Genomic DNA, 22,342 nt, shown 5'->3' with positions numbered 1-22,342 from the left:
TCACAGAGTGCATCACGGACTACATCAACTTCTGTTTTGAGAACACTGTTCCCTCCCGGACGGTGCGGTATTTTCCAAACAACAAGCCATGGATTAACCGTGAACTGAAGGCTCTGCTGAAGGAGAAGAAGAGGGCCTTCAGGTCAGGGAACAAGGAGGAGTTGAGGACTGTGCAGAAAGAGCTGAGGAGGAAGATCAGGCAGGCTGAAGCCGGCTACAAGAGGAGGATGGAGGAGCAGCTGCAGCAGAAGAACATTCAGGGAGTGTGAGAAGCCTGAAAACCATCTCGAGCTTCAAAATCCCCCCTGCCCAGACAGAGGGGGATCTACAGTGGGTGAATGATTTAAATGCTCACTTCTTGAGATTTGATCGGTCACCCACCCCTCCCCCCGCACAGCTGCATGCTCCCTCTTCCACAGCTGGACAATGCCCTGCATCTGTTCCTCTTCACTTCTGCGCCCCGGACCATCAGCTCCCCACTTCGCCTGGACTCACCCATTCCCCCAGCACACAGTCCCCCTGCCAACCACTGACTGTCACAGCAGCACAGGTGAGGGGTGAGCTGAAGAGGATTAAAGTGAGGAAGGCAGCAGGACCTGACGGTATCAGCCCCAGGCTCCTTAAGTCCTGCGCAGATGAACTGTGTGGAGTTATGGAGCATGTCTTCAACATGAAGCTGAAGCTGAGGGTGGTACCACCCTCAAGTCTGGAAGACCTCCTGTCTGGTACCTGTGCCCAAGACACCGCGTGCCAAAGACCTCAACAGCTTCAGGCCGATGGCTCTCACGTCCCACCTGATGAAGACACTGGAGCGGCTGGTCCTGGACCACCTCCGCTCCACCGTGAGCTCAGCCATGGACCCGCTGCAGTTTGCATACCGGCCTGGCATCGGAGTGGAGGACGCCGTCATCTCCCTGCTGCACCGCTCTCTCTCTCTGTCCAGTTCTTCGATCTTTCCATCGCCTTCAACACAACAAGCTGGAGACTGCTTGAGTGGAGTATGACCTGGCAAAGTGGATCCTGGACTACCTCACGGACCGACCCCCGTTTGTGAGAGCACGGGACTGTGTGTCTGACACTCGGACATTCAGTGTGGGGGCGCCCCAGGGCACTGTCCTTGTGCCCTTTCTCTTCACCCTTTACACTGCAGTCTTCAGACACGACATGGACAGCTGTGTCCTGCAGAAGTTCTCTGATGACTCTGCCATCATCGGACTCATCACAGACGACGATGATGCGAAGTACAGGGGACTGGCGCAGGACTTTGTGGACTGGTGTCAGCGGAACCACCTCCTCATCAACGCGGGGAACACCAAGGAGATGGTGGTGGATTTCCGCAGACGCCACCTCACTGCCCCCTCACCAGTGAACATCCAGGGAAGGGACATTGAGAGAGTGGACTCATACAAGTACCTGGGTGTTCATCTGAACCACAAACTGGACTGGACTCATAACACAGACGCACTGTACAGGAAGAGCCAGAGTTGCCGCTAATCACTCGTTTGAAGACGGTGAGGTGAAGCTTTTAAGCAGGGAGAAAAGATGGTTTGAAAGAGGAGTTAAGGAAGCTATTTTTGTTAAAAAAGAAAGACCTTCTTTAAACAAGAATGGAGGGCTAAGATTCAATCTTCCTGGTATCTATAATGGTATACTGAACCCCTGGAAAGGTAGAGGACCAGGACCAGGACATTTAGATGCTAATCAGGTACTCAGGGTGGTTGAGCCAGGGTCTCACAAAGACAAAGAAGATTCTAATAGCCCATTAAAATTCTGAATAGGCTAGCTCGGTAGATACAAGGGGGGAGTTTCTGTTGAAACAAACAACTCTTTCTACTTCAGGAAGGCTTCGCCCAATGGGCTGGACTTACCACAGAACAGTATAAATATCGGAGTTCTCGACCTAAATTCTTTTATTGACAATGACTCTTGGATGAGAGTCTAAACGTTTTTTCTAACTGAGTCCAGATGACTACAACTGAAGCTTTTTCTACTATGGAACACGCCTGGACGAATGAGGGATTACACCGACTAGAACATTAATATTATACAATTTCACATTAAAAAGTACTACTTTTTGTTGTTTGGGCCAACATAACAAGAAGCTGGAAGGCCAACAAAAAATTGTCTGAGGGCCGCATTTGGCCCCCGGGCCCTAGTTTGGACATGCCTGAACTAAGCTAACAGGTCCTCTCCTCCTTCTGGAGAACTGCTGCAGGTGATGATGATCTTTCAGCTGCAACACTGAGTTCAGCTTCGGTACAACAAGCGACTCGTGTAATATTTGCTTCTGACCTCCGGTGTCGACGCTCACGCTGATCTGTTGGTCCTGAACCGTGGACAGATGTGGTGGATCCTTGAAGAGACTTTGGGTCAGCTCATCCTGATCAGGGCAGACCTCGTACACTTCTGCTACGAGGCTCAGGTGCAGCTTGTCCTTGAGGCTCGTCGCTGGAGTAAGACCGTCCAGCTTTAAACAGGCAAAACAAAATTGTCAAATATATTCTAAGATCCAAGCTTGTGTGAATGAACTTTAAATATGAGTCATGTACCTGGGGAAATCCTGTCTTTTTGAAAACCTCCACCAGTTTGGACACTGTCTGCCGATAGAAATAACTCTGGTGATTATGGGTTCGCACAAAGGCGCTAATGTGGTGTATCCTGGATTTCATAGTGTTCTCCTCTTCCGGAGTTAGGGTTCTGTCCTCAGTCATTAAACCAACAAAAAAGTTTAAGAAATTAAGGAAATGGTGGTTTTTCACAGTTGTGCTGGGCCCAGGAGCTTTGAAGACACCTCCTTCAACCTTCGTCGATAACTGAACAAGCCCCATCGGATTCAGGATTTTGTTTCCTGAAAAACAAAAACAAGGATTTTGAACCCAATGTTTCAAACGACTAACGACTATTGCTGTTATTGTAATTAAAAGGAGACATATTGTGTTTTTGTCTTCTATAGGTATGATCATTATGCCATTATTTTGTATTTTGGACGTTTGACACCGTTGCAGTTGGTGTGTATCAGTCGTGGAGAGTCAGAGAAATTATAATTTAAATGCAAGAGTGTAAAGATTATTCAAACTTGCAGGGGGGAAGTGAGAAGGGAAAACAGTTTTAATATGGTTAAAAGCTCTTAAAAGTTGACTTTGCATAAGATAATTGCAGTGTTTGGCGGACACATACCAGGAAACTCCGTCAGATAGTTTACGTCGTTTCGTAGTATGAAGGTCCAGACTTGTCCTGCGAGCACCAGTCCTCCACCCTCAGCCACGAACTCCAACATCTCCTTGATGTAGGTGTCCTTCCAGGTGGTGCACACGTAAACACTGAGACCAGACTTAAAGGTGCCATAACATGCTTTTTTTCACGTTTCGTAGTCTATCCTAAGTGTATAATTGATAATAATAAGGGTTGTGCAACACCCTTAACATAATAGTTAAGAAATATCACCCAGACCTTGGACCCCCTCACCAACCGGGAAATGCAGACGGCTTGGTTTGATATTCGCCCCCACCCTTGCGAAGAGCGATCTGGCTCCCCCGCCCAACCCGTGACGTAGTCTCAGAGCGCGTGTGTGCCCCGCCCACCCGTGACGTAGTCCCACAGCTGTCTGCTGCGCGCTGCGCCGCTCCTGCCGCGCGAGTGAGTGAGAAACGATAGAACTTCAGATCAACACTACTTTGAGCCTAAATAAATCTGGTGTTTATTCTACAGCGTGCGCAGAACAGATATATATATATATATATATATATATATATATATATATATATATATATATATATATATATATATATATATATATATATATATGAGGGGGGATGATGACGCGTGCTTGCCCTTATGACGTGGTCTTGCCCCACCGCCCGTCAGTTTGGAGATTCGAGGAAAGGAGATAGTCTGTAATATAGCTAAACACTGCGGGAATCAATCAAAGTCGATTTTGCATGTTATGGGACTTTTAAACTCTGTTCCCTCAATATTCAACTTGGATATTTGGAGGGTGGTGAGTGTGTGATACGGATCCACGCCAACAACCCCCTGACGACCTTGAGCCAACCAGAGGAGAGCGTTATCCCAAAAGCGTTCGTTAGCCTCCTGTAAAAAGAATATTGAAAAGATAAACAATTTGAGCTTGGTTAAAATCTCTTTGAGGGTAAAAATCATACCAGTAGTCTCTCGTGCGTGGCTGCAATGACTCGGCCTTTCCCATAGTAGCCAACGCTCGGCGCCATACAGGGAAGCGGCGGCCTGGACTTTGCCTTTGCTGTCCGTCGCCAGTGGAAACGCATGGTCTCCACTCAGAACGAACGCTCCAGGGACAGAAGAGTCCTCCAGGTTAACCTCCGTCAGGCCTTTCGTTAGAGCGGCGTAGGCTTGTTGTTGGGATTCAGAGGTCGCCATGGTGAAGCCGGAGCCTTGTATCCTGCAGAGACACGCACAGTTACACGGTCGGACATTGTACATACAAGGCATATAACACTTGTGTAGATTACATGGAGCGTCAGTCCAGAGCCTTGGACCCACAAACAGAAGAAACAAACAGAAGAAACAAACAGAAGAAACAAACAGAAGAAACAAACAGAAGAAACAAACAGCGACACATGCAAACTACAGTGAGTGCAAAAATAAAATGCAAAATGTAAAGACAAATTCGAGTGAATGGGGAGCTCACCTCAGTTTGCTGTGATGAGTCTAATGAGACGTGATCCTTCACACGACTGTGGCTTCTTCTGACGGAGACTGCTCACTTTATTAGCAGTGAAAATGTCCTTATAAGGCTTTGCGTTCTTTGTGCGCCAACATCTAATGTTAACTAATGTTCCTGGCTCCTGGAGTTGTCTCTCCTGTTCTATGAACTTAAATTAAATTAAAGTTATTTTTGTAACACCCAAAATCACAACAGCAGTTACCTCAAGGGCGACAGCGATGTATTGCTGTCACTTGTATTGCTTTATGCAAAATCCTGCATGTTCCAACCTGTACATTTACATACACATACAAATACATATATTTAGTGGAGCAGAAGTATTTATACATCAACTTTCAACTATTTGAAACAACTTGAACGCCATATACTTGCCAAACCACTTATGCAGGGGCGCCTCCAAAGGGTGGGTTGGATGATTGTCCTCCCCAGTGGCCAGTGCTCCCTCACACCACCTGGTGTGTCATTAGCATTTATAATGAAGGATTAAAAAGTTATATTCTCAGTCCAGTCCTTCACAGTCCTTCTTCATCTATTACAGGCTTTTTTAATGCACTCGAATCATCTCCATCGCTGGAGTCCTACATCCCAAGTATATTGCTTTAAAGCCAAATTGAATATCAGTGTTTAAGACACTCACTGATCTCAGTCTAGTATTTGTGAGTAATAGGGCCTCACATAGTGTTGATGAGCCACAAAAGCTCTTTTTTAAGGGTGACCTGGGCCAAAGTGGAAATTGCAGCTCACAATCATGAAAACAAAAAAACCATCAAGAGACTTTTAAGAAACTTAATTCAAAAGCACTGACAATTCATTCATAGGATTCTCTTTCTTTGTTTTCAAAGCAAAAACCTCTCTGAAACCAGTTCACAAGGCCCCAGTTCAGACTGAAGAGAGTTCCAAGCTGTGGGAGCAGCATAAGAGAAGGATTGCTTCAGTCTGATCTCAAAGGGCAGACAAGCAGTAAATGTGGCTTGAGCGCAATGCTGGAGGGCATAGTGACCTCCAGCTCCCTTCTCATTTCTGACCCAGCTGTTAACAGGTGCCCCGTCAGAACCAATAGACCCTTTTTACGATAGGCCCTTTTCACAATATGCCCTTCTCACGACAGGCCCTTTTCACCATAGGCCCTTTTCACCATAGGGCCTTTTCACGATAGGCCCTTCTTACGACAGGCCCTTTTCACCATAGGCCCTTCTTACGACAGGCCCCTTTCATTAGCAGTGAAAATGTCCTTAAAAGGCTTAGCGCTGTTTGTGCGCCGACATCTATAATGTTCCTGGCTCCTGGAGCTGCCTTTCATGTTCTGTGAACTGTCACTTCTATTAAATTGAATAAATTTTCTTAACGGCCAAAATCACAACAGCAGTTTCCTCAAGTGGCGACAGTTATATATCATATTTTGATTCTGAGTGCTACGGTCTCTGTACGGCGGAGCCGCAAATATGCTGTCACAAATGTCATCTCTAAAATTACCACATTTTTACGCTTCACACTTTAACAAACTCCTCCTAGGGCGATAGCCCGATCAAGTTCATATTTGGGGAAAATCATCTACACAAGCGGGGCATCAAAAGTTATCCAAATTTTGATTCTAAGTGCTACGGTCTCTGTGTGGTGGAGCCGCAAATATACTGTCACAAAACGCAAAATCTCTTGGACCCCACTCACCAACCCGGAAATGCAAACGGCTTGGTTTGATATTCGCCCCCACCCATGCGAAGAGCGATCTGGCTCCCCCGCCCAACCCGTGACGTAGTCTCAGAGAGCGCATGTGTGCCCCGCCCACCCGTGACGTAGTCTCAGAGAGCGAGTGTGTGCCCCGCCCACCCGTGACGTAGTCTCAGAGAGCGAGTGTGTGCCCCGCCCACCCGTGACGTAGTCTCAGAGAGCGCGTGTGTGCCCCGCCCACCCTGGAGACGGTGGGGGTGTAAACAAACTAACTCAATAATCACGTTTTCGATTCTAGCGGCGGTGAAAGACGACGGGGCCGGTCCCCTTGTCATACGTTGCCGCCCCTTGGCCATCACTTGTTGCCTTCCTTTTATTTATTTATTTAAGGACATTTACATTGGACAAACCAGATGCAATGTTTTAAGTGTATGTAGCAGAATATGCTAATTTTCAACACCTGTCCACTGGGCCAATTTAGAGTTGCCAATTTACCATTTGGGAGGAAGCCGGAGAACCCGGAGAGAACCCACGGTAACACAGGGAGGACATGCAGACTCCACCCAGAGAGATCATGTGATGTTGGTCTGGTCCGGGAATCGACCAGACCACTGATAGAGCGTGGAAAGTGATCTCAAACGTACATTATGGAGCCCCCAGTGCTTTCAGAGGCCACAAACTCCTTGGATGAGCTACACAGAGGTCAATATTTAGAAAAGCTGCGATCAATCAACTCAAATCCATATTTTATGCCTAAATCCCGACTCTTCCAGATATCTCCAAGCCCACTGGTCCCATGGTTCACAAGTCCCAATTTTGATCAAAGGCTCTACGGTTGAATAAAACTGATGTTATTCTACAGCATTTATTCTCCAGCGCAGGCAGGCGGTGCGTGAGTCTGCATGCCCGGGTAACCTACACCGGGCTGAACAGCTATCAGCTCCGCCGCGAGCCGCTCCGTCCGCACGCGAGTGAGTAACAACCGATAAAACTTCAGATCAACAAAGTGTGTACTAAACTGATGTTAATTCTACAGCGTCCGCAGAACAGATAGACTTATATATCCGGAGCTCCAGCACAGACAGCGGTGCGTGACAGTTTGCATGCCCGGGGGGGATGGTGACGCGTGCCTGCCCTTATGACGCGGTCTTGCACCCACCCCCGTCAGTTTGGAGATTCGAGGAAAGGAGATAGTCTGTACTATAGCTAAAAACTGCGGGAATCAATCAAAAAAACACTCTGGGTACATATATGAAGCATAAATAGCAATGTAAGAAGGTTAAAAGCTCTGAAAAGTCGATTTAGCATGTTATGGGATCTTTAAGCACAGCATTGGCCATGTACAATGTGTCGCTGTCCTAGTTCTTAGATAACACACACAATGAAGGCGCGTTAGCGCCATCTCTGTAAAATGCTGAGAGCAGAGTCGATGCCGCTTGCGGCTTTAATTCTTGTTGTTTATGCTGTTGTTGTTTTTTGTTGTTGTTGTTTTATGGCGGTTGGCATCCAAGTGTTGCATTACCGCCAGACTTTATTTCTCAGACTTTTCGTAGTCCTCAGACTGTCGTAGTCCGTAAAAGTACTCCTTCCATTGCTTTGGTGTTACAAAGCCCATGAGATTCTTCAGACTTGTTGTCTTCATGTTGTTGTTGTTGTTGTTGTTTTATGGCGGTTGGCATCCAATTGTTGCATTACCGCCAGACTTTATTCTTCAGACTTTTCATAGTCCTCAGACTCTGTCGTAGTCCGTAAAAGTACTCCTTCCATTGCTTTGGTGTTACAAAGCCTATGAGGTCATGATATGTCTTTGTGACTAGAATAGTTGTTGTTGTTTCAGAGACTGTTCCCAGATGAGAACAGGCTGCACCAACAATGCGACAGGACTACGATAAAACACCAAAGAAGAAGAAGAAGAAGAAGAAGAAGAAGAAGAGCTAGTCTCCGGTCTGGAGAGACGGGAGATGGCGGAGGAGAGTGGATCGGTGGTCGAAGACGTTCTGGACGGCGTGGAGGAGCAGCCTTTTCTGGCTGCACATGCCCGGAAACGTAAAAAGTCCCTTAGCTCGTCCGAGGGTTCTGGGAATGAGCAGCAGGATGAGGCTGAAGCTATTGATATCCGGGGTGAGAGCAGAGACTGTAAGGTGATCATAAAGCTTGCACAAGATAGTGCATCCTTTAAGGAGTGGAATTCAGTGGCATTGTCAAAGAGCCTAACTGTAGCTGTGGGAGTGATCAAGAGTGCGAGTGTCCTTAGAGATGGCTCGCTGCTGGTCGTGTGCAAGGACGCGGCTCAGCAACGGAAGGCGATTGGAACCAAACGTCTGGGTGGAAAGGACATTCTTGTGTCTAATGCTGAAAGAAACACGGTCAGAGGAGTTATCGTAGGTGTCCCTACGGCGACGTCTGTGGATGAAGTTAAGGAGAATTTGACTGGAGCTACGGTGGTGGACGCTAGGCGGTTGAAGATGACCCGGTCTGGGGTAAGATGTGACAGCTTGTCGGTAATGGTAACACTTGAAGGGAGGTGCCTGCCTAGTAAGGTGTTCATTGGGTTCATGTGCCATGACGTTAGGCCATATGTTCCACCGCCCCTGTGTTGTTTTAAGTGCCAGCGCTTTGGGCATATTGCAGCGGTCTGTAGAGGGAGGCAAAGATGTGGTAAATGTGCAGGAGATCACGAGTATGGGAAGTGTGACGTGGGAGCAAAACTGAAGTGCTGTAACTGTGGGGAAGAACATAGCTCTGCCTACGGGGGATGCAGGTTTAGCAAAAGAGCTGCTGAGGTGCATAAAATAAAGGTCTCTCAAGGTATATCCTATGCAGATGCAGTCAAGAAAGTTTCAAGTAACGAGTTTAGAGTAAATACAGAGAGAGGAGCCAGCGCTGCTCCCAGCCAGGGCGAAATGAGAAAGGCCAGCGTGGCTCCCAAGAAGTGTGAAGGTTTCAAGAGTGGAGGTCCCAAGTGTGCAGGTTCCAGAATTAATGAGAATACCCTGGTTGTGGATAGAGAGGATTTTGTACTCTTTATGGTGGATGTTGTAAACTGTGCTGCTCAGACTCAAAGCAGAACTGAAAGGATCAGGATCATTGCTAAAGCTGCAGGGAGATTCCTTGGAACAAAGGAGCTTGATTGGGCAGATATAGAAAACAGGCTAAAGGCGCTAAATGGGAGTCGGAGTGATGGGGGTCTACTTTTGGGGAGTCAGAGTGATCAGTGACGAGATGGGGGTGGGGGTGGTCTCCTGTCCTCGCCCAGTCTCGTAGACGCACGGCTACCAAGCAGCGACATCAGTGGAAATATTAAAGCCTATGGAATGAAGCCTAAAGAATAAAGCTGTACGGTGGAAGCACCGAACGTCAAAGAAGGAGAGGAAGATGAAGAAGAGTCTCCCTGGAATAAAGCCGGTTGTTGTTGTTGTTGTTGTTGTTTTATGGCGGTTGGCATCCAATTGTTGCATTACCGCCAGACTTTATTCCTCAGACGTTGGTCTCTGAAACAACAACAACTATTCTAGTCACAAAGACATATCATGACCTCATGGGCTTTGTAACACCAAAGCAATGGAAGGAGTACTTTTACGGACTACGACAGTCTGAGGACTACGAAAAGTCTGAGGAATAAAGTCTGGCGGTAATGCAACAATTGGATGCCAACCGCCATAAAACAACAACAACAACAACAACTACGAAAAGTCTGAGGAATAAAGTCTGGCGGTAATGCAACAATTGGATGCCAACCGCCATAAAACAACAACAACAACAACAACAACAAGTCTAAAGAGTAAAGTCTCAAGAATAAAGTCTAAAGAGTAAAGTCTCAAGAATAAAGTCTCAAGAATAAAGTCTAACTACAGTAGGTGGCCATAATAAACACTTGGATACCAACCGCCATGAAACACCAAAGAAGAAGAAAGTCTAAAGAATAAAGTCAAAAGAATAAAGTAGGTGGTGGTAATGTAACACTCTGATACCAGCCGCCATAAAACACCAAAGAAGAAAACACACAAACAAGCAATGGAATAAGAATTTTTAAGGACTACGACAAAGTCTGAGGGGAGGAAGGACTTCTGTAGGATACAACAACAAAGGTATCTCATGACCTCTTGGGCTTTGTCAAAGTACTGGAAGTCAAGGCACTGGAAGCACTTTTAGGAAGTGCCATAAAACAACAACAACAACAACAACAACAACCACCCCCACCTCTATTTCTTCACTCGGATCACTCTGATTCCCCAAAAGTAGACCCCCATCACTCCGACTCCCATTTAGTGCCTTTAGCCTGTTTTCTATTTCTGCCCAGTCAAGCTCTTTTGTCCCAAGGAATCTCCCTGCAGCTTTAGCAATGATCCTGATCCTTTCAGTCCTGCTTTGAGTTTGAGCAGCACAGTTTATACCATCCACCATAAAAAGTACAAAATCCTCTCTATCCACAACCAAGGTATTCTCATTAATTTTGGAACCTTCACACTTGGGACCTCCACACTTGGAACCTTCACACTTCTTGGGGGCAATGCTGGCTTCTCTCATTTTGCCCTGGCTGGGAGCAGCGCTGGCTCCTCTCTCTCTATTTACTTTAACCTCGTTACTTGAAACTTTCTTGACTGCATCCACATAGGAAATACCTTGAGAGACCTTAATTTTCTGCACCTCAGCAGCTCTTTTGCTAAACCTGCATCCCCCGTAGGGAGAGCTATGTTCTTCCCCCCAGTTACAGAACTTCAGTTTCGCTCCTTCGTCAAACTTCCCATACTCGTGATCTCCTACAGATTTACCACATCTTTGCTTCCCTCTGCAGACCGCTGCTATATGGCGGCTGGTATCCAAGTCTTACATTGCTTAGGATTTATTCCTTAGACTTTATCCTTCAGAATACACGCTTTATTCTTTAGAATACACGCTAACAGAAAAATAAACTATCTGGAGGTGGGGCAGTCTCCCGTCCTCGCCCAGTCTAGTAGATGCACGAAAAGCAACGACATCAGCAACGACATCAGTGGAAATATCAAAGCCTAAAGAATCAAGCCTGAAGTATAAAGCTGTACGGCGGAAGCGCCGAACATCAAAGAAGGAGAGAAAGATGAAGAAGAGTCAGCCCTGGAATGAAGCCGGTTGGACTCTGAAAAATCAAGTGTAGAGAATAAAGTCTGGCGGTAATGCAACACTTGGATACCAACCGCCATTAAAACAATAACAACAAAAAATGCTCGTAGATGAATAGATAGTTTGGGATCTTTGCCAAAAACAGGTAAAATTATCTTATGTTTATATAATAGTATACTGAACGAAAGCGTGTATTCTCTTTATTCTAAAGAATGTAGAGAATCCATTCGAGTACTGCAATTTTACATGATCACGTTCGGTATACAAAATCGCGATTTATGGAAATCTTAGAAAAATTCTAAATTTCTTTTCAAACAAATGTTGGGAAAGTTTTTATGTAGCGTTTCTGGGAATTTTAAAGTAAAAATGCAATGATATGCAAATGTAGTGGCTAGCTAATAAAACGTCTCTCTAGCGCCCTCTCCAAATTTGATTTAGAAAAATTCATAAAAGACCATTCATTTGTCGTACACAACTGAAATTTTTTTTAAATTAATTTATGACCGGGCACAATATGACAAAATTACGTGACTCTAGCTTGAGTTTTTATAGCTGAAAAAAAATGGGCATAAAAAAAGTTTCCGTTATTATTAGGCCCGAGCCGAAGGACGAGTATCGTCCCGGCAAGGGACTTATATAATTGTGTCCGGGGGCTGGAAAAACGCAAATATCTAGTACTAAACCAAGACGGATATGCTTGTGAGTGGTATGAAAAATTAGAACTCCGTGAGTTCTAATTTTAAATGAAGGTTTTGTGAAAAAATATAGAAAGACAGCTCAGTAGCGCCATCTCAAAAATCGATTAACATGGGGCCAATGGGAGCCCGACGCCCCAAAAAATGGCCATAAAAATATGACGCTCACTCCAAAAAATAGTTAATGTGAGGACATAATATTATGACCCCGCCCTAAGTCAAACAGGAAGTCTGCCATATTGGAACAAACACAACTCTTTTGTGCTCAGTAGTATTTTAATGGTTTGACGACAGACATAGAGACCCTCTGTCCACAGCATATAACTCTAACCCACTCTATATTCATGCAGAGATAATGTGGTCAACATTATATGTGATGTTTATTTGTTAAACTTGGTCATGGGATGGTCAGTCCAGGCCGGCAGGTTGGAGAGTTTCTGCTCAGTGACGCCATCTATGGGCCAAGCCCAGGATTTGAGGAACCCAGTCAGGTCCATGCCCACCACCTGAGAGAAGGTCACTGCGTACAGGTTCATCTTTCCTGGGTTGTCACTGGGGATAGTTGAATCGTCCATGGTGTGATAGGCAGCGAAGACTTTCTTAAACGGCTCCCAGCCAAACTTCTCCTGAAGCTGTGGACACAATGTTCATGAACAGGGCAAGAACAATAAACAAGAAGAATGTTATTAAATACATTGTATAGTTTATCATTTGTGGGGGTAACATTCCCTAGAAACATGTGGTCTCCCAGGGCAAACCAGGCATCGATACCTGCTTTTTACAATTCTACATTTTGTTTTACGTTTCTTTGTTACTGGAGCCCCTCTGACTTCCTGTTTGAATGCAGAAGGGTCAAGGACTCTTTCAGTCACAGTAGTCTAACAGTGCACGTTATACTTCACAGAGAACTAGATCATTTGCATTCTTGCGTAAAAGTACTACATGTGTGCAGTAAAGACTTTATTCTTGTTAGGCTCGAGCCATGGAATGGAATGTTCATTCCAAGAAACACAGAATAAAGTTTGAAGAATAAAGTCTGGCGCCAATGTAACACTTGGATACCAGTAGCCATGAAACAACAAAAACAACATGTAGTTTAGTTGTGTAAAGAAGTGTAATGTGCAAAATTTGTGGAAAAGGTACTGCATTTGTGTGAAAGTACTGCATTTGTGAAACACATGTGTGTCAGAGTACTACATGTGTCGTTAAAAATGTTCAATATTTGTTGAAAAATAATCAGCCTTCCCGCGCGGGAAGGCATGTTTTCTGCTGCGTTTTGCGGCACACCAATGACGCTCAGTAATTCACAGTTGATGAATGTAGTTTGCAACTCAAATAGTTGTTTGTCCTGACAAATTGCAAGATCGTGCTGAACGCAGACCTGAGCAGGGAGAAAGAGAGAGCGCCTCGGTGACCCGGCTGCACCCCCTCCTCCCTGTAGAGATGCTTAGCATTAGCGTTAGCATTGGGGTTAGCATTAGCATTAGCAATGTACTGTTGCAAATACTGAAAAATATTCCGGTATGTATAAATGTCTAAAGCAATAGCCCCCCTAAGACGGTGAAAGCGATTGTAAAGCGGTATAGCTTGTTGAAATCGGTGAAAGTGCTAAGGAGTTGAAAAAATATAAGCGAATACTGAAAAAAATACAAGATGTACAAATGTCAAAAGCAACAGCAGCAATACGGTGGTGAAAGCGATCGGTTAAAATCTGTGAACGTATCAAGGAGTTGAAACGCGTCAAAAATCCTGAACATATAGTGTCTGCTTTATGACATCATAAGCAGACGCTCAATAAAACGCTCTATAATAAGATTCAGGCAACGCACAGTGGACAAATTTTCACCCTAGAGCTGCTTTCACAGTAAATCTGAACATGTGTGACTTTATTACATGGAAGAAAATCAGGCCCAGTCCCTTTGTGTGTCTCTTTGTGTATTCAGGATGAGACATGTAACTTTTCTCATCCTGTGTTTTACTCTATGATTTGACACAAACAGTTTGTCAATCCACTTCGCTCTTTGTTTCTCTCCACGTTTGTTTCAATATGGATCATGTGATTTTATGATCAACCCAAAGTTACCAATGTAACTTTGGTTCTATGCTTCCTGGAAGACCCCTCGAGTGTGCGGTCAGTGCAGATGACAAGAGGACCTTTAATGTTAGGTCGAATGAAGCCACATTTTAATATCCTCTATGAATGCTTTATGTCTATTACATGAACGTTTTACCTGTAAATAAGTCTCCAGCGCCACCCACGTGTTCCAGTCATCCAGTTTTTTGCCATCATTGACATACTTTTGTATGATGCCATTTCGATATTCCTCTGTCAGTTCAGCCGCCTGTTTGGGACAAAGTTGTTTATTTCTATTGTCAGTTGTTGTAAACTACAACTACTACTACTACTACTAGATGGCGTCAAACCAGTGGTTCTCAACCTTTTTCAGTTACGACCCCCAAAATAAAAAAATACCAACTGTTGGCATTCGTGACCCCCAAACACAAAAAAAAATCTACCCACAAATTGACAAAGTAGCCTTATTTCTATCAATTTTTTTTAACTTTCAGGACATAGGCCCAGATGAAATAATTTAGGTTTCTTATAAAACCCCGTGACCCTGTGAAAATGGGTCTGATGGCAAAACAAAATGCCCAAAATACTACCACATGATGAAAAATACTTATCTGAATTGTGCATAATATATCATAATATATTGGAAACGTTTATTTGAAGGCATACAAATACATTTATAAGATGGAAATCTTCAGATATCACAACCATATCATCACCAGGATCAGACAACGGGTCAGTTTTATTGCCCGCCACTACTAAAGCCGTGCATGATGTTGTCCTCACCTGGTACATGTCCTTGGACACGCCGAGCACAGTCTCATGTACGTACACGGACCACAGGTTACACGTGGCCTCTTTGGTGTGAGGGCGAAACTCTGTCTTCCATCTCTGCTGGTTGTGCCCCAGTTCGTGGATGGGACCCCACAGCCCCTGTTTCTGAATCTCTGAAAGACTCGTCACAACTGCAGCTTTCGGAGTGTGCGCCATAACCGGGTAACCAGCATGCAATAAACCTGAGGGCAAACGGTGATAAAGCCGCGGACAGTTAGAAACGCTGTTATTTCACACAACGCCATCTCAATTAAGAGTGTGTCGTAAGTGTGTCAAATGACGCTTGTGTCAAAGATCACCAGCTGAAATCTGCACGTCACAGACAAATCGCTCCTTTCGTTTGAATTTGGGTGGAATGGCAGCCAAATCGGCGACGGCCCTCATGATCTTGTCCCAGAGAGCGGCCACTTCGTCGGGGAGGTCCATGGCCCTCACCACGTCCGATGGGACTGTCAGAATGATGTTCTCAAACTCCAGCTCGGCCCAGGGCGAGGGGGCGCTGCGGAGCTGAAGCCAGTCAGACAGCGTGGTCACTCCTGAAACACAAACAGATATAGATAGACAACAGTCCTCTTGGCCGTTGAAACTCCCACAATGCGCTGAATATAATACACATTTATTATAAAGATACTGTCACTGGTGCACATCACATCCACGTTATTTGGTGCACAGCCTTTGGTCACTGACTTGTATTTATTGTTGCCTAACTTCCTTTCACTACAAAAGCATTTTTTTCTAGGTTTGGAAAACAAGGTCATAGTTAGGGTTCCATGGTTCTAGTGGAACAAAGACATGGAGGTACCTTTGGGGGGATAGGCAGCTGCTTATAGGTCAGTGTAGGACAAGGGTGGGCAAACTATGGCCCGCGGGCCACATCCGGCCCGCTGGGGCTTTCAATCCGCCAGGCTTGTCCAAGAAATATTTAGAAAAAAAATATATATATATATGTATATATATATATTTTTTTTTTCTTGCCCTCAGGCATCTTTCTGCACTTGTATCCTTAATAAATATGACGTGAAATGCATTAAATAATAGCTTCAATAGCCCATATTTGACAGAAAAGTGATATTTGATTTTGGGGATTTTATTTTTTTTTCACACCAATGATCGTGAGCCGGCCCTCCGCTACTTGCCTGGATTCGAATATGGCCCTCGGAGGAAAATAATTGCCCACCCCTGGTGTAGGACCAACTCATCCCAACATTCACCGCTCTTACCAGCAGAGGTGCCCCCAAAAGTAACATTTAACTATGAAATGAAACTATGAACACATACTTGATATATTGTTTAAGATCATTCAGCATTTCATGATACTTTCAATTTTGGATACAGTGAATAAAACGCACCAGATCTATAATAAGGAGCCAGGACCGCCTCTTGAACTCCGACCTCCACTCCGGTCAGTTTAGCGTTGAGAGGAGCTATCAGATAAATGAGGCCGCCCCAAAAGTTGTGCACCTGCGTCGTCTGAGAAAGAACGTTGAACCTGGAGGAGACTGACGGAGCCCGGTGTAGGTCCTCCTGTGGGTCAAGTGAGTCTGTCTGACAACTAATCTGCACCTGCGAAGCAAACAAAGAGTCTCAGAGAGGCCAACGACCACATCGTGAATCACAACTGTCCGTGTAACAATTAATCACACTTTATTTTCTGTCGATACGCGTAAAACTCCAACTGCAGTTAGCAAACAAGCTAGTCGAAGGGTTCGTGCTTGTGTCAGCATGGTTGGTCATTCGAAGTTACAGAGTTAGGAAAGGGTTAGGGTAAAGTTAGGAGAAGGGTCGGGTTAAAGGGTAAAGGGTAAAGTTAGGAGAAGGGTCGGGTTAAAGGGTAAAGTTAGGAGAAGGGTCGGGTTAAAGGGTAAAGGGTAAAGTTAGGAGAAGAGTTAGGTTAAAGGGTAAAGGGTACGGTGAGGAAAAGGGTTAAGGTAAAGTTAGGAGAAGGGTCGGGTAAAAGGGTAAAGGGTACGATCAGGAAAAGGGTTAGTGTAAAGTTAGGAGAAGGGTTGGGTAAAAGGGTAAAGGGTATGATCAGGAAAAGGGTTAGGGTAAAGTTAAGAGAAGAGAAGGGTCAGGTTAAAGGGTAAAGGATAAGGTCAGGAAAAGGGTTAGGGTAAAGTTTAAGCCCTCTTTTAACTTATTCCTCAGTTAATTGTCACTCTTTAGTATAAAGTGTCTCACACCTTCCATCCCTTGTTGACCATCTCTGTTGGGAAGGTCATGTTGGTCTTCATCCTTGGAGGAAGGTAAAGCCCTGTGCTGACCCACTCTTCTTCATCTGGGAACACAACACATTTCATACACACAGTGCCTGACCCCCAAAAGGCCACTGCCACTGGTTCAACTAAGCTAACAAGTCCTCTCCTCCTCCTAGAGAACTGCTGCAGGTGATGATGATCTTTCAGCTGCAACACGGTATTCAAACCCAACTGATGAAGTGAGTGACTTCTCATGTGGAAAGACGAGTCTTGTGGTTGTGGAAAAGATGTCAGTGTGTTTGAAAAGGGTCAGATCATTGGCATCGAGCAGAGAAAACAACTAGAAGCTAATCTACTGCAGATCTGAACCCCCTCTTTGAGTGTTTAGGACGAGATGGAGAAGGCTTTGTGCAGTGGTCACTCTCCATCATCAATACAATATCAAATGACACGCTGAAGATGTGTGTGAGGAACAATGACACGCTGAAGATGTGTGTGAGGAACAATGACACGCTGAAGATGTGTGTGAGGAACAATGACACGCTGTAGATCTGTGTGAGGAACAATGACACGCTGAAGATGTGTGTGAGGAACAATGACACGCTGTAGATCTGTGTGAGGAACAATGACACGCTGAAGATGTGTGTGAGGAACAATGACACGCTGTAGATCTGTGAGAGGAACAATGACACGCTGAAGATCTGTGTGAGGAACAATGACACGCTGTAGATCTGTGTGAGGAACAATGACACGCTGTAGATCTGTGTGAGGAACAATGACACGCTGAAGATGTGTGTGAGGAACAATGACACGCTGTAGATCTGTGTGAGGAACAATGACACGCTGAAGATCTGTGTGAGGAATTTATCCTTTGACATTGCAGAAGCTTCTTGAAATGTGTGCTGTGATCAAAGCTAAAGACCGTCCAACAAAAAAGTCAGAGTGTGTGACCCTTTTTTGTCCGTGGCCAGGCAGAGTACAATTAGGCATCACGGACCAATGTTGAGTTCAGCTTCGGTACAACAAGCGACTCGTGTAATATTTGCTTCTGACCTCCGGTGTCGACGCTCACGCTGATCTGTTGGTCCTGAACCGTGGACAGCTGTGGTGGATCCTTGAAGAGACTTTGCGTCAGCTCATCCTGATCAGGGCAGACCTCGTACACTTCTGCTACGAGGCTCAGGAGCAGCTTGTCCTTGAGGCTCGTCGCTGGAGTAAGACCGTCCAGCTTTAAACAGGCAAAACAAAATCGTCAAATATATTCTAAGATGCAAGCTTGTGTGAATGAACTTTAAATATGAGTCATGTACCTGGGGAAATCCTGTATTTTTGAAAACCTCCACCAGTTTGGACACTGTCTGCCGATAGAAATAACTCTGGTGATTATGGGTTTGCACAAAGGCGCTAATGTGGTGTATCCTGGATTTCATAGTGTTCTCCTCTTCCGGAGTTAGGGTTCTGTCCTCAGTCATTAAACCAACAAATAAGTTTAAGAAATTAAGGAAATGGTGGTTTTTCACAGTTGTGCTGGGCTCAGGAGCTTTGAAGACACCTCCTCCAACCTTCGTCGATAACTGAACAAGCCCCATCGGATTCAGGATTTTGTTTCCTGAAAAACAAAAACAAGGATTTTAAACCCAATATTTCAAACGCCTAACGACTAACGTTGTTATTGTAATCAAAAGGAGACATATTGTGCTTTTGTCTGCTATAGTTATCATCATTATGTCATTATTTTGTATTTTGGACTTTTGACACCGTTGCAGTTGGCATGTATGACGTGAAATGACGATTTAAATGCAAGAGTGTAAAGATTATTCAAACTTGCAGGGGGGAAGTGAGAAGGGAAAACAGTTTTAATATGGTTAAAAGCTCTTAAAAGTTGACTTTGCATAAGATAATTGCAGTGTTTGGCGGACACATACCAGGGCACTCCGTCAGATAGTTTACGTCGTTTCGTAGTATGAAGGTCCAGACTTGCCCTGCGAGCACCAGTCCTCCACCCTCAGCCACGAACTCCAACATCTCCTTGATGTAGGTGTCCTTCCAGGTGGTGCACACGTAAACACTGAGACCAGACTTAAACTCTGTTCCCTCAATATTCAACTTGGATTTTTGGAGGGTGGTGAGTGTGTGATACGGATCCACGCCAACAACCCCCTGACGACCTTGATCCAACCAGAGGAGAGCGTTATCCCAAAAGCGTTCGTTAGCCTCCTGTAAACAGAATATTGAAAAGATAAACAATTTGAGCTTGGTTAAAATCTCTTTGAGGGTAAAAATCATACCAGTAGTCTCTCGTGCGCGGCTGCAATGACTCTGCCTTTCCCGTAGTAGCCACCGGCCAAAAACACTTTTCCGTCGTTGTTCCAAGCGATGGGGAAAGACAATTGGCCGTGCACCAGGATTTCCGAGCCTAAAGAGCTCTTAAGAAAATTCAGTTCGGACACGCCCTCACTCAGAATCTCCCGGTCTTTTGTCAAACTCTCACTGAATCTGCAGAGAAGCACCAAGAACACAGACAACATTATAAGGCCATAAAAAAAATATCATCTATAGTTTAAATTCATTTAACAATGTTGATTTAACTAAACATTTGATTTATTTTCTAAGTTGTCACAAAATATAAACACTGGTTGAAATTGCCTATAAAATATGTAGTTTTTATCTTTTATAAGATATCTTGAGCTTGTCCAGAACATTAGCTGGAGGATTTTACCTATTGAGTATGATTTGGCTTGATGGGTTTGCGCTCGGTGGATGAGACGGACCAAAACTTTTAGTACATCGTTTTGGAGAGAAATAATGACTAGGGACTTCTTGTGTGTGCAGAGTTTGAACGCTCTCCCTGTGTCTGCCGAGTTTCCTTTGAGTGCGCTGTACGTTCCGAGCATTCGCACTTCGCCGTGTTCTGTCGAAGCGGTCTGTCGCTCATTCAGAACGAAGGCCGACAGCTGGAAGAGCGTTCAAGGAAATGTATCTATGTTTGCGTTTTACAGAGATCCGATCGCAATTAGGTCTTTCCACATAAACCGGGGCCTTTACTTACCCAACGGTTTTCCAGGACGGGATCTGTGGCCCCACGTTAATCCGCTCTCTTTCTCCGGACTCGGCATAGAAGTACACGCCAGCCGCAGCCGACACTTTGTTGCCGCAGTATTCCAGTAGAGTGTTGTCATTTGGGTGTTCGTTGGACCACTGCCAGGCTTGTCCCACGATGAGCACTCCTCCGCCCGCCTTCATGAATGCGACAATCTCTTTATCGCTTCCCTCCACGCTCAAGGCATCTGTTACGTACACCCTGATCCCTTGGTCACCGCTGAAACTCTGCATAACCTTGATTTGAACATTGGTCTTGAAGGGATTGTTGGCCACTGCTTTGACACTCTGATGGACCCCTACAATTGCGTTGTCTGACTCTCCCCTCAGCCAGTTCAGGGCATTTTCCACCAGATTGGGTAAAGCGGTCAAGTAGGTTTCGTGGGACAGCGCGACCAAACGCCCGGCGCCGTACAGGGAAGCGGCGGCCTGGACTTTGCCTTTGCTGTCCGTCGCCAGTGGAAACGCATGGTCTCCACTCAGAACGAACGCTCCAGGGACAGAAGAGTCCTCAAGGTTCACCTCCGTCAGGCCTTTCGTTAGAGCGGCGTAGGCTTGTTGTTGTGATTCAGAGGTTGCCATGGTGAAGCCGGAGCCTTGTATCCTGCAGAGACACGCACAGTTACACGGTCGGTCTTGTTTGAGTACAGATGACGGGTGTGGATCGTAACATACTATTAAAAACAAGATTATAGACTGTGTTGCAACAAATTATTCTTAGGGATAAAGTAGGATTTGTCAAGAAGATTGATCCAGAGCTTTTTTTTGATGAGTGCTCTCCCCATTTTTTGGTATTTTTAGATCAACTAGACATGGAAAAAAAAGCCACCACTTTTGTTCATGATTGGTTGTAACCTGTGGCCACTAATATGATCCTAGAATCAGAGTTATCTATCGAAGAGGTAGACACCATAAACCTTTCTTACGTATCGATGGTATTTTCAAATTGAGCCAGTATTGTCAGGGTTCAACTTTAGGTGGCTGAAAATCAAGTATCATAGAAAAAGTTAGTCAACTGGAGGTGTTGGGATTTATGTTGGGTCTTTCAATGCAATGAAAGTACAATCTTTCTGTCGTACTAACCAGCCATAGTTCTGAGATTAGATTACGGACTTGTGTATTTTTCTTGGAAAAAGCTCTGCAAGAATCTTTATTCATCTCGGTATTTAAGGCAGATTTGATTCTAAACAATTAAATACACAGAGCAAAGGTAAACAGAAGAAACAAACAGAAGGAACAAACAGAAGAAACAAACAGAAGGAACAGTTAGCGCAAACATAAAATGCAAAATGTAAAGACAAATTCGAGTGAATGCGGAGCTCACCTCAGTTTGCTGTGATGAGTCTAAAGAGACGCGATCCTTCACACGTCTGTGGCTTCTTCTGACGAAGACTGCTCACTTTATATGTTCCTGGCTCCTGGAGCTGCCTTTCGTGTTCTGTGAACTTCAATTAAATTACAATTATTTTGTAACGCAACAGCAGTTGCCTCGAGGGGCGACAGTGAATAAAACAGATTGATTCATGTTCATAGGGAACGATGTGTTTCTTTCTCTTGTATTGCTTCATACAAAATCCTGCATGTTCCAACCTGTACATTTACAGATATATACAGCTCAGCTCCCTTCTCCTTTCTGACCCAGCTGTTAACATTTACAGAATCAGAACCAACAGGCCCTTTGCCTGATAGGCCCTTTGCAGGATAGGCCCTTTGCAGGATAGGCCCTTTGCACGATAGGCCCTTTGCACGATAGGCCCTTTGCAGGAAAGGCCTTTTTCACGATAGGCCCTTTGCAGGATAGGCCCTTTGCAGAATAGGCCCTTTGCTGGATAGGCCCTTTGCAGGATAGGCCATTGCAGGATAGGCCCATTGCAGGATAGGCCCTTTGCAGGATAGGCCCTTTGCAGGATAGGCCCATTGCAGGATAGGCCCATTGCAGGATAGGCCCTTTGCAGGATAGGCCCTTTGCTGGATA

General features: G+C 45.0%; 1 protein-coding gene across 2 annotated transcripts; it reads right to left on the bottom strand.

Annotated features, from left to right (window-relative positions):
* Positions 1–12,431: 12,431 nt before the first annotated feature.
* Positions 12,432–21,790, bottom strand: LOC140360679 (TRPM8 channel-associated factor homolog). 2 transcript variants are annotated; one of them, XM_072446004.1, is made up of 12 exons: positions 21,692–21,790; positions 20,318–20,971; positions 19,557–19,764; positions 19,194–19,485; positions 18,579–18,877; positions 18,322–18,496; positions 17,254–17,348; positions 16,420–16,633; positions 15,370–15,606; positions 15,023–15,252; positions 14,397–14,507; positions 12,432–12,797 (listed from the first exon to the last, which is right to left on the bottom strand). In XM_072446004.1, exons 2-12 carry the CDS (start codon positions 20,947–20,949, stop codon positions 12,546–12,548), a joined length of 2,745 nt encoding a protein of 914 aa, XP_072302105.1. In that variant the 5' UTR covers positions 20,950–20,971; positions 21,692–21,790; the 3' UTR covers positions 12,432–12,545. The 2 variants fall into 2 exon arrangements, with proteins under 2 accessions (XP_072302105.1, XP_072302107.1); XM_072446006.1 differs by lacking the exon at positions 21,692–21,790 and having other exon boundaries at positions 20,318–21,012.
* Between the last annotated feature and the right edge of the window lie 552 nt (positions 21,791–22,342).

This window comes from Eucyclogobius newberryi, unplaced genomic scaffold (genome assembly GCF_026437365.1).
Source record: "Eucyclogobius newberryi isolate DKJ021-1_F unplaced genomic scaffold, fEucNew1.0.hap1 SCAF_15, whole genome shotgun sequence".
NCBI lineage: Eukaryota > Metazoa > Chordata > Actinopteri > Gobiiformes > Gobiidae > Eucyclogobius > Eucyclogobius newberryi.
Note: the sequence above shows the minus strand (reverse complement) of the source record. Positions and strands in the feature narration are given on the sequence as shown.